Raw genomic sequence first — 14,579 nt, 5'->3', positions numbered from 1 at the left:
TTGGATTGTCTCCTCTTTTAAACTTGTAATTTATAACGGCTGCTCAGGGCTGAGGGTCCTGAGAGGGCCAGGCTGCGTCACACCCTCTCATGTCACAAATGGGGAAACTGAGGTCCACAGAGCAGGGTTATATTTCCCGAGGTCACGCAGCGAATCAGGGCAAGAACTGAGAATAGAACCCAGGCCTCTCCACTCCAAGGGTGTGATTCCGAGTGACTAGTGTTCTTTTAAATCGACACCTGTTTTAAGCGCGTTCGGAAGAGCGAACTACTTAAAGAATTCCCGAAGGGTGAATAATTGGCTTTTAATGGGGTACTGAGAGAAAAGCCGGCCTCGCGGGCGCTTGAAGAGGACTCAATCACAACGAGCCACGATTAACCCAAAGAGAACGCTTTAAGCATCTCCACTTCCGGGATCCTTAAAGCATTCACTTCGGGTTATTCACGGCCCCGCCCTCATGGCATCCTGGGAAATGTAGTCCCACTTTCCTCCAGACACAAGGATGAGGGCGTCTTGGAACTGCATTTCCCAGAAGGCTGTGCTCGCCGTCTCGTTAGCCCGGCTACGGGTCGGTGGGGCGAACCTCTCATCCTGGACTTTTTAATTTCTCAGGGCGAATGAGTGACAGTGGACAGAGGCCTTTGGCGACGCCGTCAGTAGGCTGCCTGGCCTGGGGGCGCTGGACGCAGAGACCATGGAGCCGGCCATACAGCTCTCCTTCCAGTCGGGGGGCAAAAAGCCGAGGCGCCGCGTCTCCTTTAACCGCGGTGGGCGGGGCGAGGCGAAGCGACCCGCGTTGCTATTGGCGGCGGTTGGGGGCGCGGAAACTGAACGGGACGAAACTGCAGCCGCTGCTTCTTCGGGCTTCTCTGGCGCCTTGGGCGCCCCTGGACCCGCCATGGCCGCACCCTGCCTGGTAAGTTCCTGCCAGCTGCGGCCGCCCGGACTTTAGTCTCCCCGCCTAGCCGGACGGAGGGTTCCAAGCCGGTCTTCTCTGGCCCCAGTTTACCGTCTGTGCAGGGGGCACTTGAGTACGGGCACCTGGTGAACGCCTCCTGCGAGCCAGGCTCTGTTCGGGCTAACGGGGCTAAGAAACCAGCCTCTGCCCCCAGGATTTGCATCTACCCCTAGCGGGGGAGACACTTGTATGGCCCGACTGGAGGTGTGACCTGGGGCCAGCGCCGGGCCTCTCTGGCTTCTGTCTCCTTATCCTGAGCAGTGGATGGCTGAATGGGGGTTTGTTGAGGGTGCACCCTGTTCCGACGTGTGGGAACAGCAGGCCCCCGGGATGCCCGGGACGGCCCAGGCCTGCAGTGTGACCTGGGCCAGACTGCCCTCTCTGAGTCCCAGGTTCTTCGTGAGGCCAGAGGGGAGCACTCCAAAGCCTCTCTTTTTGAGAGGTTGTTTTAAACCTGAACCTGCCTGGTCCTCTGGCTGGGTTGAAAGTCAAGGACGCTGGGTGGTGGCCTGTTGGCTTCCTTGGGTGTCTGGGCATGTGAGCAGAGGGCTCAGACTAGGAACTAGGACTTTTGATCTCTAGTGGTGTTTGACCCCCCACCCCAATATATAAACCACCTTTGGGGGAGATGAGGAACCAACAAGCCTGTGGGATTGGAAGAGAGGGTGTTGGGAGATTTCAGGCGTCCCCTGGTTAGGGGCGGATCTGAACTTGCCTCTAGAGGGTGCACTATTTTACCCTTAGTCTTCCAACAAGTTCAGGTGGAGCAGTTTCTGCTCAGTTCTCTGCCCTCCTCCAGCTGCCATTCCTTCTCTTGTTGAAAGGAGGACTCAGGCTGGTGTGTTGGTTGGGCAAGGGGCCACGGGAGCCTTTGTTCTGGTTACAGCTCCCTGCAGTCCTTGTTCTGCCCCAAGGCTGTTTTTCCTCAAGAGGAGGCTTTGCTGGGCTCCCTGGTGCCCCCAAAATGCTTCTTTGAGGTTTAAGATGTTTGGGGTAGGGGGAGATGTCTGCATGGCTGGCCTATAACTCTTCAACATGAATTGCTGTTGGATGGAGAGAATCTCTGGAATATTATCTCCATGTCTTCCTAAGCTACTGCTTCTCTGATGTTGGGTGGAGTGGAGATGGTCGTAAAGCCACTGGGGGCTTATTCAGGGCTGACCTTTGGGTTCACTGGCTGGTCCGCAGTGGGACTGAAGGTATAGGATCTGATTCCTGAGATGGGGGTGCTGAAAGTCCCCATTTTCTCTTGGGTCTTTTGAAAAATAACTTTATTGAAATATTATTCACATACCATAAAATTCACCCTTTTGAAGTGTAAAATTCAGTGGTTTTTAGTACACTCACAATATTGTGTAACCATTACTGTCTATTTCCAGAACATTTTTGTCACCCCAAAGAGAAACCCATACCCATTAAGAAGTTGCTCCCCTTCTTCGTGACTGCCCCCCCTCCGCCGCCCCCACCCAGTCCCTGTCAACCACTAATCTATTTTCTATCTTTATAGATTTGCCTATTCTGGACATTTCATATAAATAGAATCAGACAAAATGTGGCTTTTGGTGTCTGGCTTTTTTCACTTAGCATAATGTTTTCAAGGTTTATCTGTGTTGTAGCATGTGTCAGTAGTTCATTCCTTTTTATGACGGAATAATATTCTGTTGTATGGATTTTATGCACATTTTGTTTATCCATTTGTCTGTTGATGAACATTAAGGTTTGTCCACTTTTGGGCCATTATGAATAATCCTGCTATGAACATTTGTGTACAAGTTTTTGTGTGAAAATGCTTTCAACTCTTATGGGTATTTACCTACAATTGCTGGATCATTTGATAACTCTGTGCTTAACTTTTTGCAGAACTACCAAATTGCTTTCTACAGTGACTGGTTTTTGTTTTTATTTTTAAACATTGTTTTCTATTCTGGCTGTTTTACATTTTATGTGAATTTTAGGATGAGCTTGTCAATTTCTGCAAAAAAAAGGCATCTGAGATTTTGAAAGGGATTCTGTTCACTCTGTAGATCAATTTGAGGAGTATTTCATCTTAACAATATTAAGTTTTCCAAACTATGAACATGGGATGTCTTTCCATTTATCTAGGTCTTTCTATACTTCTTTCAATGATGTTTTTTAGTTCTCATATGTCTTGCACTTCTTTTGTTAAGTTATTCCTAAGTATTTTGTTCTTTTTTATGTATCATAAATGGAATTGTTATCATACTTTTATTTTTCACATTGTTCATTGTTGGTGTACTTGATTTTTGTATATTGATTTTGTATCCTGTAAGCTTGCTGAACTTGTTTATTAGTTCTAATAGATTTTTTAGTGATTCCTTAGGATTTTCTATATACAAGATCATGCCTTGAGCATTTTTTTTTTTTTTTTTTTGCTGTACGCGGGCCTCTCACTGTTGTGGCCTCTCCCGTTGCAGAGCACAGGCTCCGGACGCGCAGGCTCAGCGGCCATGGCTCATGGGCCCAGCCGCTCCGCAGCATGTGGGATCTTCCCGGACCGGGGCACAAACCCGTGTCCCCTGCATCGGCAGGCGGACTCTCAACCACTGCGCCACCAGGGAAGCCCATGCCTTGAGCATTTTTAAATGCTGCTGGCTGTTATAGGAAGAGTCTTGGCCCTGGGGAAGCCCCTTCCTCATCTTGGCTTCACATATTTGACCCTGGCTCTCCCTCAGGAGGACCCCTCGCTGGAGAGGCATTTTAAGGGCCACCGGGATGCAGTTACCTGTGTGGACTTCAGCCTCAACACGAAGCAGCTGGGTAAGAAGAGGCATCTTATTCTAGGCACTAGGTTATGAGCTGAGAAGGTCACGTTTCTACCTGGGAGGTGTGGCATGGGGGGAGCAGGGCACAGTGAGGACCCAGGTGCTTTGTCTAGACCTACCTCCTGCTTCAGCCGGCCTGCTCTCTGGGCGCTAGGCTTTATGAGCTCCATTCTGCATGTGGAGTGTGAGGCTCGGAAAGGTTGGGGGCCTTGCTAAGGTCACACAGCCTTTGAGGTTAGGACCCGGCTCTGGGCTTTTCCGTGCACACTCCATCCACCTCTCAGGCCTGGCCTGCAGAATGAGCCCTAAACAGTGGCTTTTTCCTTGGGTCTTTATTGATTCTGTTGTCCACAGTACCATGGGCACACCTCCTTGTTGAAGACGCCCACCACTGAGAAGGATGGGGGGCAGAGCCGGGTGCTCCCCTCCCCCCACTGCCCTTATGCTGCAGCCGAGTGCTCCCTCCTTGGCCACCTGGGGGTTCATACACAGCTGTCACGGCTGCAGCTTTCTTGTTTCTATGGACGAGGCTCCCCCTTCATCCAATGGTCAAGGTCCCCTGCCAGAAGCTGCTGGTCTCGTGATACATGCTGGAGATTAAGAGGAAACAAGTCATTTTTGGTCTGTTCTGGGGACCTCCGCTAGGCTTCTGATGGGTCCTCTTAATGGTAAAATGGCCACTGGATTGAGCTGGCTCCCCAGTTTTGCGAGGACTTGCTCTCTCAAGCTGCAGAGTGTGTCTGTGGGGAGACCCGGGACCCTTGGTTACAGCCCAGGTCTGGTTGCTGTGTGGGTCCGCTGCCTGGAGTGGTGACAGGCCCTAGGCTCTCCGAACTCCTGCTCAGCAGTCACTGGAGGTGTGGCCTGTCCCCATGGAGAAGGCAGAGCTGGGCTGTCCCTGCTGCCCGCACCCCACCCCCGCCCGTCTCCAGCATCCTGGTGGAGGCTCCAGGCCTGCTTGAGCCGAGCGTCATGGCATCTGCTCTCTCCTCAGCCAGTGGCTCCATGGACTCATGCCTCATGGTGTGGCACATGAAGCCCCAGTCACGTGCCTACCGCTTCGCCGGCCACAAGGACACCGTCACCTGTGTGAACTTCTCCCCTTCGGGACACCTGCTTGCCTCAGGCTCCCGTGACAAGACTGTCCGCATCTGGGTACCCAACGTGTGAGTTAAAGACTTGGAGGGGCTTGTCTGAGTCTAGGCCCTAGTGCTGGACTGGTCACAGTGGGACATCTGCCCCACTTCCGAGGAGGTAACATCAGAAGCTGGGGCTTCAGTCGGGGCCCTCCCCTCAGGGCCAATAGGGAGATCCTGGGCTGACCTCAGCCATCCTGGAAGGGATCCCACCTGACGCTGCCTGCACGTGGGTGAGGCTCTGGCTTCGCTTTTTGGGGACTGAGGCACTCAAGCCTGGATTTACTTTGGGAGGGTTCTGAGGGGTGGGGAGGGCTTCGATGTGCCCTTCTGTTGCTCTTATGGGTTTATGGGTTTCCTGACTCTGGATACCCATCCCTGCAGCAAAGGCGAGTCAACCATGTTTCGTGCACACACGGCCACAGTGAGGAGCATCCATTTCTGCAGCGATGGCCAGTCCTTCGTGACAGCCTCCGACGACAAGACAGTCAAGGTGTGGTCAACTCATCGCCAGAAATTCCTGTTTTCCCTGAGCCAGCACATCAACTGGGTCCGCTGTGCCAAGTGAGTAGTGTCCTACCTGGAGACCGCTGGAGGGACCCCGGGGGTTGGAGGGCACAGAGGAGTTGGCAGGTGCTAGCACCATGACCTTGGACAAGTTATTAGCCACTCTTTATCTTCCTGAACCTCAACTTCCGTATGTGTGAAAAAGAACAGTAATAGTTCTCACATTGTAAGTTGTCCAAGCTTCACTGAGCTAATGCACGACAAGTAAGTTAGTCCGTTGTCAGCCACGACTGACCCCGACGTCTGTGCTGATGCAGCCCAAGGTGAGTCATCAGGGGCCACTTATTAGCAATAGCAACAACAACAAGGTAACGTCAGTACCACCACTAGACGTTTTCTTCTAACTCCTCATGGCAGTCCCGCAAGTAGGTGGCATTGTTGCCATTTTGCAGATGAAGAAACTGAGGCTCAGAATAGTGTAGTATCTTGCTGTGGGGCACATTGGGAGTAAGTGGCAGAGCTGGGGTTGGAAGCCGAGTGTCTGGCACTAAGGCTTGCCTACTTTCCTCTGAGGACGTTCTGCTCCTCAGAGGTTGATTTTGCTTCAGAGCTGCCAGATGGGGGCCCAGGCTTCTGAGAGGGGTTGGTCTGGAAGCTGGTTCTCCCTTTGGTGTGGGGGCCAGTGCCGTGGGGATGGGGGCCAGCTGATTCAAAGCACCTTTCAAGGTCTAAGAATTGCGGACACAGCTGTGCCTGCTTCTAGCTTATTCTTTTCCTTTCAACAGAGATCTCACGTGTCGAATCTCTGTGCTCTGGAGGAAGAGGATGGGGTGTCTGGGGACACTGGGAAACCATGGGAGTCAGAGGTTGGGGACTGTTGAGCTGTGTTCTTCTGGGGACCCCATGAAGTTACTTGTTCTCCAGGGCCCTCATTCCTCTGTCCTGGGAGCTCCCTGATTACTCTGAGAGGCCCTCACCATTGGGCTCCTGAGAATAGGAGGGGCCCCGCCAGCAAACAAGTGTTGAACTCACACCAGGCCTTTGGTGGTGGGTCCCCAGAACCTCCACTCCTTTTTTGTTAGCAGATTGGTTTTGCTGACCCATTCTCAGAGTTAGATGTGGATTCAGGGCACTTGGGAACAGGATAATGATGCCAAGTACCAGCAGACAGCACGCATGTTGCCATGTGCAGTGCTGGGGGCCTCGTGTGCGACGCTACTGCCTACCTGCTTACCAGGAGGTAGGCACCCTTCTGACCCATCTTGCAGAGAGAAAGGCATTTGCCCAGGATCACTCAGGGTCAGAGCAGGGCATGTGGCCCAGGTGGGTTCCTGAGGTCAGGTGGTGGGCAGCTCAGGAAGGGTGACTGTGGAAGATGGTGTGTGGTGCCCGTGATGTCTGTTGACTGGTGATGTGACTTGTGCCCCGCCTGGTTCAGGTTCTCCCCGGATGGGCGGCTTATCGTGTCTGCCAGTGATGACAAGACTGTCAAGGTGTGGGACAAGACTAGCCGGGAGTGTGTCCACTCATACTGTGAGCACGGCAGGTGAGTCCCCAGACCCTGTCCTCCACCTGTAGGCGCTCGAGAAAAGCATAGACCTGGGCTCGAAGAGGCCCTAGTGGCCTGCAGTGGCGGCACTTGGGGCCCACCGCCATGTCTCTGCTGCTCCCTGGCTCTGTATCTTTTCGCTTGTGGGTGGAAGTTTCTGCCTCATCCCCATCCCCACAAACAGTAAGAGTGCTTAACCTCAAGGCACGAAACTCTTTTTGAACATCTTTATAGGAGTATAATTGCTTTACAATGGTGTCTTAGTTTCTGCTTTATAACAAAGTGAGTCAGCTATACATATATCCCCATATCTCCTCCCTCTTGCGTCTCCCTCCCTCCCTCCCTATCCCACCCCTCTAGGTGGTCACAAAGCACCGAGCTGATCTCCCTGTGCTATGCAGCTGCTTCCCACTAGCTAGCTGTTTTACATTTGGTAGTGTATATATGTCCGTGCCACTCTCTCACTTTGTCCCAACTTACCCTTCCCCCTCCCCGTGTCCTCCAGTCCATTCTCTACGTCTGTGTTTTAGAGAAAAACAAATACCGTATGCTAACACATATATATGGAATCTAAAAAAAAAAAAAAATGTTTATGAAGAACCTAGGGGCAGGACAGGAATAAAGATAAAGATAAAGGCATGAAACTCTCGAGGCCCCTCTTTTCCCTTCACTTTCTAGTTCTCAAAATTGTGACACGTCTGTCTAAAGAAGTTGAACCCAGACCCCCAAAAGGATGTTCTCCTTGGTGATGACTTTATAAATGAAAGGCTAATCAGGTTCTTGTAGTGGATGGTGACTGTTCATATCATGCCGCATCACTGAGAGGGATGAGCCTGCATTTGAGCAGGGACCCACCCAATCTGGGTTCCTAGATGAACCTCAGCGTCTGCCCCTTGTTAGGCTGGGAGCCCCAGGTAAGGGTCCCTCCTGAGGACTGGCCACGATACCAGCCTGGGTGTCACATATGAGTATATCGAGGGCCCTTGGCTTGTCTTCTAGAAATAGGTGAGCCAGTGGTTCTGGGACCCTGCTGGCCCTTGATGTCTGGGCCTCAGGTGGCAGGGCCTGCCCTGCCTCCTGCTCTGGTAGGGGCATCAGCTCTAACTGAAAGCACCCGAGCAGCTGGCTGACCTTTGGTCTGAAGTCCACTTTCTCTGCTCGCATTTAGAAGTTGGTGCTGAGACTTGCTCCCTGGTAAGTGCCCCTCAGGTCACTGCTAGCCTCTGTTCTCACCCTCTCCTTCTTGTTCTCCCTTGGCCGCCTGGTAAAGATACAGGGCAATAGGGAGGTATTCTGGGCTGAGGGAAGAGTGTGAGCAGGTGTGTGGGGATGGGGATGTGCTGGATGTTTGGGGGTCTGTTCTGAGCCGGGGCAGACCTCCTACAGCATGCGGTGGCCCCCTTTCCAGCTTTGTCACCTACGTGGACTTCCACCCCAGCGGCACGTGCATCGCCGCCGCCGGCATGGACAACACGGTGAAGGTGTGGGACGTGCGGACTCACCGGCTCTTGCAGCACTATCAGTGTGAGTGTCCCCGAGCGGCTGCAGTGGGACTGTGCCACGCCAGGTGCCCGGCTCTTGGCTGTGGGGCTTAAATGGGCCTGAGGACAGCTGTGGCTGGCTTGGGGTTAGGGGGGAGTCCTGGGTCTGTTGGGATCTTCAGGGGTGGGTAGTCTATGGCGTGGCTGTCCTGGAACCTTGGCCTGGAGATAGAGCGTGGTGCTAACTGGCATCCACCAGCCCTTTGGTGCCCACTTACGAGGTGGCAGAACCTCATGCACACTGCGGTCCAGATGGGGGCTCTCAGTGGGGCTCTGGCCAGGGCTCCTCTTGAGGGGCACTTCTCAGGGGCTGCCCGTGCCACTCACCTCCCCCTGTAATGGAGGCTCTGTCCTCCAGGGCCAAGGTGACAGCCCTGGAGATGGTGAAGGAGACAGATCTGTCAAAAGAGGTCAGTGTTGGTGGGACCTTGGCCACCTCTGGTTCCACAGTGCCCTCCACAGATGTGGAGCCATGAGCCATATGGAGGGTCGACTTGGTAGGGGGCCAGGCTTGGAAGCCAGCCCTGGTGCTGTGCCCCCTTATTTATATATATATTTAATTATAGCCCTTGGAAGGCAGGGCGGCGGGCTGTCTACGTGGGCTGGTATTGGGTTGCAGGAGGGAGGTGGGAGTGGGGGCAGACTTGGGTGAGCTTACGATGAGAGAGCTGAAGGTACTGGGATATGGAACTGGCCTCAGAGCAGGTATGACTGGGCAGAGTCCTAAGTCACCCCAGTTGTGGGGATGGGGCCCAGGGAAGGGAGCTGGTGAGGGAGTCACCATCAACTGGGAGTTGTGCAGGGGGCAGAATGGGTGGGCAGGCCTGGGGGCTCAGGGCTGAGACCAGGGAGAGTCAGAGCTGGCATTGTGTAAAGAACTGTGGTTGTTGACTTGGGATTAAGTTTCAAGTCCATGGGCTCACTTCCAAAATTCACACCTGAAAATGGGAAGGACATATCTGGAGAAAAGTGTGGGGCGTGGGATTCAGAGCTCTCCCCTTAACACCCCCCACAAGCCCTTCCAATTCTCAGATGTTTGAAGCCAGGACTTTCTTGGGGTAACTGAAGGAACAGATCTTCCAAGAAGGGGGAGTGGATCCTGGTCTTGAAAAGCACATGGTGGAGGGTGGCTCTGCACCCAGCTTCAGCATTTTTAGCAGTGTGACTTTGAGCAGGTTACTTGACTTCTCTGGGCCCCTGGCACAATGATAAGGCCTGTTTCTTAGGTGATGTTGGGAGGGTGATGAGTTGGTCCATGACAAGAACTTACAGAGTGCCTCACACAAAACAGGAACCAGGCACAGTGTTAGTGACAATGACAGTGATGCTGAGTCTCAGTCAGGAGGTCTGGTCTCCCAGCAAGGTGGGCCCAGTTGGTCCAGGCTTGCAGTACTGTACACCACCACTAGGTGGCAGGGGCCAGCCATGAGAATGGTTCTTTCCTCAACAGGGAGTCCTGGGGCTTGTCACTGATGCTGTTTCAGACAGAGGCTTCCTGAACAGAGCCCCAGCAGGGTCTGCCCTCTACTTGGAGACCACGCCTCTCCCTCCTCTCCTTCACACTCAGAGGCTTTTCTCCTCCTGCTCTGGGCCAGGCCTGAGTTGGAGACTGGGTACATCTGCATAGCTGACTGGGCAGAAGGTGGGAGGTGCAGAGGAGTGCTGGGCGGGAAGGCCACCTCTGAGTGTGGGGTCATGAGAGAGGACTTGCACAGGGAGAGACGGGAAGGGAGGTGATGAGGCAGAGCAGTAGTTGGGAGTACGGGCTCTGTTTCCTGTCTGTGAAGGGCTGGTGGTAGCCTGCCTTATGGGGTTTGTGAGGATCTGATGGGAGAATCCACATGAGGATTACAATACATTACTGGGTACATGGTTTGTACCACATAAATCTTGATACTGGTGAAGAGAATCTCCAGGTGACCCTGGGAGAGTCCAGGCCCACCTGTGATGGATCAGGAACCTAGGTCTGGTGTTGGCGAGGTGCAGCAACAGGTACCTGCAGGGGATGGCCTTGAATGCCATGCTCTAGCCCAGGGTCCCGAAGATGCAGCCTGGCTGGAAGTGCTGGGACAGGTGAAAGGGTGAGGGGCATCTGAGAGGACAGCAGTGCTGAGAGCCTGCTTGGGTAGGAAGCCACGTGCCTAGGTGACTGGTGGGTGGGCTGTTAATGCCAGATGTCGGGTGAAAGCTGGGCATCAGAGTGGGGCAGGGGTCAGGCCCAGGGGGTGGGTTTTGGAGATTGAATAGAGGCAGAAGCTGATGCTATGGGGTGGAGGGGCCAGCTGGGCCTAGGGATCTGGGGTGTGAGAAGGCCACACCCTGCATCCCTGTGATTGAGGGGCTGTGGAAGAAAAAGGTCCACAAGCAGCCAGAGTGAGCAGGGGCAGCCCGCTTAGAAAACCGGGATGGAGGGCTGAGGAGAGCAGAGCCAGGGGACTGAAGGAAAGCAGGGTCTCCTAAAGAGGGTGGTCAGGGGGCGGCATGATGCAGAGCAGTTGAGAGTGGAGGGTGCTGGGGAGAGATTCCTGGGGGAGCAGGCTTGGCAGTGGGTGGGGGTGGGAGATCAGTGACTGGCAGGGCCCAGGGGTGGGGGTGGACTCGGATAGCATCAGAGGTCAAGTCCTGAGGGGACCTGAGGTGCATGAGGCTGACAGGCTCCACAGTGAGATTTCAGTCTGTTTTTGCTGCTGTCCTTTCCTCTTGTGATAGAGCCACTCAGCGAGCCTGCAGCATCTTATTCCTAAGCCGCCCCTAATAGAGACCAGAGGCTTCAGGGGGCCTGGAGTACCCCATAAATAACCCGGTTCCCTCTGAGCTCCCTGCCCAATGCATGGCACACGGTGGGTATTCACAAGGCAGCAGACTCATCCCACCACCTCTGGGCTCAGCCTCCGGGGCTCAAGGAGAGCCTGGCAGGTCTGAGCTCCTTGGTTGGGGGGGGCAGCCCTCACCCTGTTTGCTGGGGAGGGACCTGGTCAGGTGTGCTCAGCAGCTCCCCTAGAGAGCTCCGTGGCAGAACCTTCCACCTGAGAGACCCTCCTAGCCCCTGAGTAGCAGCTGTCCCCCCACCCAGAAGAGGTGCCAGGGGATCTCTTGGGAAGCTGATTGCCCAAGTAGGGCTCCCAGCCCCCCAGTAGCAGGCACCTGAGCTGTTTTCTGTCCCTGACCCCTAGGACACCCAGGGGGAAGTGTTTAAGGACAGTGACATCCAGTGTCTTCCCTGATTGGGCTTTGGGCGCATAAGGCTGTTGGGCTCTTCTGAGAGAAATTGGTTCATGATACTGCAAACGTGTGGCCAGGAAGCGCTGCCAGCCTGTGGCCAGCCGCCATGGTCTTGCTCCGTGGAGGGCACTTCCGGTCCCATTTTGGGTTGTTGGCATCACTCTGGGCTACAGCAGGCAGCTGGCACCATTTGTCTCAGGCGAGGAGTTTCTTGCTCTGGCCTATCACTGCAGGGAGCAGTTCTGATTTCCCAATTCAGCAAGGAGTTGGTGGGGCACTGGAGCCCCGGGAGTGCCAGTCCCCACGGAGGTGGGTTAGGCTCCGTATGCTCTGAGCCCACATTAAGACTGTTCAGACATCTGAGCAGCAGCAGCTCTGTCCCGGATCCCTTAATGTGCTTTGCGGTTTCCAGGCACGTGCGGGTTCATTATCCAGGGACAGGCCTGAGTGGTCAGCAGGGCGGGGCTACTCCCCATTTCACAGATGGGGTGTATGAGGCTTGCCCAGGTCAAGCAGCTGGGAAGCTATGGGTTCCTCTCACCGTGTTGATTCTAGTCATCTACTTGCCTGAGGCCCCCAAGAGGGCTTGGCTTGGCTCTCTCCAGAAACTCCAGTTAGAGCTCAGAGTCCCAGCTTCTCTGTCCACTGGTCCTTAGCACGTCCCTGGACCCCCTCTCTACCCCAGACATGGTCACGGAGGGTTTTAAAGCCGCTGTGCAACCAGCAGGGCAGGCCTGCACCCTTTTTGGCGTTTGGAGACCGAAAGGGTTGATCAGGAGGCAGTGCACTGTCCCACCTGCTCTGGCCAACTCAGCAGCTCTCGCCCACCATCCCTGAGCGGGTGTTCCTACGACATTCGCGAGATGACTGTTTGGAGTGTCCTTTGCTGCTGGTGTCAGGGCACCTTCACTGTGTGAGCCCACAGCCTCTTGTGAGCCCACAGCCACCGTGTCACTAGTAATGCCAGTTGTGCGTTGTGAGAGGCCTCCGTGGCAGAGCGAGCCCCTTGTGGGCATGTGGTGGGGCTCGGCGCTAGCATGGCCTGCCCCAGAAGGAGACCTCCTGCTTGGGCACCTTGGACACCTGTGGGTCTCTGTGGGCCCCATGGCCAGTTTGGAACCCATTGGGCAGTGGGCCAGATTCGCTGAGGGTTCTACAAGCAGAGCTGTGCGGGCAGCTTGTGGATAGCCAGGTCTCTCCTTAGGCCACCTGCTGCCCGCAGGCTGTGGCCCGTTCCCAGTACTTGGGGGCAGGGTCTGCAGTGGCCTCAGTCCCACCCTCCCTGGCATCCTGGTGACCTATAGAACATTGACGCTGGTACATCTCTGACCCTGAGCTGGAGTCCCTTCTTTGGGGTCGCGGTGGGGGTAGGGTGTAGCCCACATCGTGCCCAAATGGCAACCTGCCATCAGCTGTCACCCATGTCTGCCATGGAGATAGGCAGAGGGCCTGCAACTTTGAGCTTGGTGAAAAGTGGATTGTTTGTGTGCCGTCACTGCTCAGGGCTTCGTGACGGGAGGCTCACCCCCTCGTGGGGCAGCCGGGCCTCCGTGGGAGACTGTCATGCAGCGCTGATTCTATGAGGCCTCCCTGGTACAGCCCCACCCTCGGCAGAGCCAGAGAGGCTGCTCCAGGCTGGTGGGGCCGGTGGGTGAGACAGGAGAGCGAGTGGGGAAAGGTGGGGCTGGCACATTCCCAAAAGCCTGGCTTGCCAGGCTGAGCCCTGTTTTGGAGTAAGTGGTTCCAGATATTTCTACTCCAGCCAAGAGGCCTTAGCTATTTCTGCCATTAATAGTGGAGCAGGGCCTCGGGCACCCCTCCCTGGGCCGGTTGGGGGGATGGGCGGTGGTTCCCTCCCTTGGGTGGGCTTGACCAGGTGGGAGAACCTGGCTGGTAACCACGCCCTGCCCCTGCTGCCCTGCTGGTGCTGGGCAAGCCCTGTGTTTCCTGAGCTTGCCTCCCCCGATCCATGCTGCTGCTGGCTGTCCCCTGCCAGCTTTGTCTCGGGGAGGGGCTGGGGGGCGTTCATGCCAGCACAGGCTGCCAGGAGCTGCAGAAGCAAGAATAGCGCGCCCTTCTCCGGCTCAGCGAGGCAGATGCGCCAGGAGCAGCATCTAAGGAGGCCCAAGGGGAGATTGGAGCGTGGTGAGATAGATGGAGGGCAGCTGCCTCTCAAAGCTGTCCTACTGTGGGCTGAGGGGTCAGGGGTGGGCGGGACTCCTCAGGGGGATCTCGCAGTGTTTGTGCCCGTCTCCCACCCCCACTCACCAGCGTGAGTGTGAACCAGCGTTCTGGCGAGCACAGCCAGCCCCTCAGGAGCACACACTAGCTCGCAGCCTATAGAAGCACAGCCTGAAGTGCCTGCAGAGCCTGGGTCTCCTCCCCAGGCGTGACACACTCGTTTGGGGGGAGGGAGGGATTCACTTTTTATCATTTGCTCAGTTGTATAATGATAGTGACTATATTCTAATGCTGAAAAAATATTTTCTGGAAGTACGTAGAGTAATAATTAGAAGTCCCCCTATTCCTGTCCTCCCCAGAGGGCACCCCTGCTCTGTGTCTGGAGCTTCTGTCCACACCTTCCTCTGGGTCTACACACGTGGGTGTGCCCCCCACACGTGGGGAGTCACGGGCACACCCTGTGTGCCACTAACGTTCTTTCTGCTGCTGCTTGTGGCCGGTGCCTGTTCAGTTCTGCTGGGGTCGGCTCTGGCTTTTTTTCTCTCCTCTCCATGCCCCCATTTCTGGTAAACACTGAGGGTGCCGCCCCCTGCCTCATGGCCCTGAGTGTGGGAGAGCGTCTGGCCGTGGGGCTCTGGACTCCGCCTCCAGGAGCTGGCTCTGGAGACCCCATCAGCCCCACTCCAGGCCGTCTCTTGGAGT

At 55.2% G+C, this 14,579-nt stretch overlaps 1 protein-coding gene across 1 annotated transcript in view; it reads left to right on the top strand.

Moving 5' to 3' along the window:
• The first annotated feature begins 871 nt into the window (after window positions 1-871).
• The window catches only part of POC1A (POC1 centriolar protein A), a 75,985-nt gene continuing 62,277 nt past the window's right edge, over window positions 872-14,579 (top strand). The window contains exons 1-6 of the mRNA XM_060021466.1: window positions 872-916; window positions 3,652-3,736; window positions 4,736-4,907; window positions 5,262-5,441; window positions 6,823-6,930; window positions 8,342-8,457. Of these exons, the coding sequence (XP_059877449.1) occupies window positions 899-916; window positions 3,652-3,736; window positions 4,736-4,907; window positions 5,262-5,441; window positions 6,823-6,930; window positions 8,342-8,457 (679 nt within the window). The 5' untranslated portion in view covers window positions 872-898. The remainder of the gene's footprint in view (window positions 917-3,651; window positions 3,737-4,735; window positions 4,908-5,261; window positions 5,442-6,822; window positions 6,931-8,341; window positions 8,458-14,579) is intronic.

This window comes from Delphinus delphis, chromosome 10 (assembly GCF_949987515.2).
Source record: "Delphinus delphis chromosome 10, mDelDel1.2, whole genome shotgun sequence".
In the NCBI taxonomy this organism is placed as follows: Eukaryota; Metazoa; Chordata; class Mammalia; order Artiodactyla; family Delphinidae; genus Delphinus; species Delphinus delphis.
Note: the sequence above shows the minus strand (reverse complement) of the source record. Positions and strands in the feature narration are given on the sequence as shown.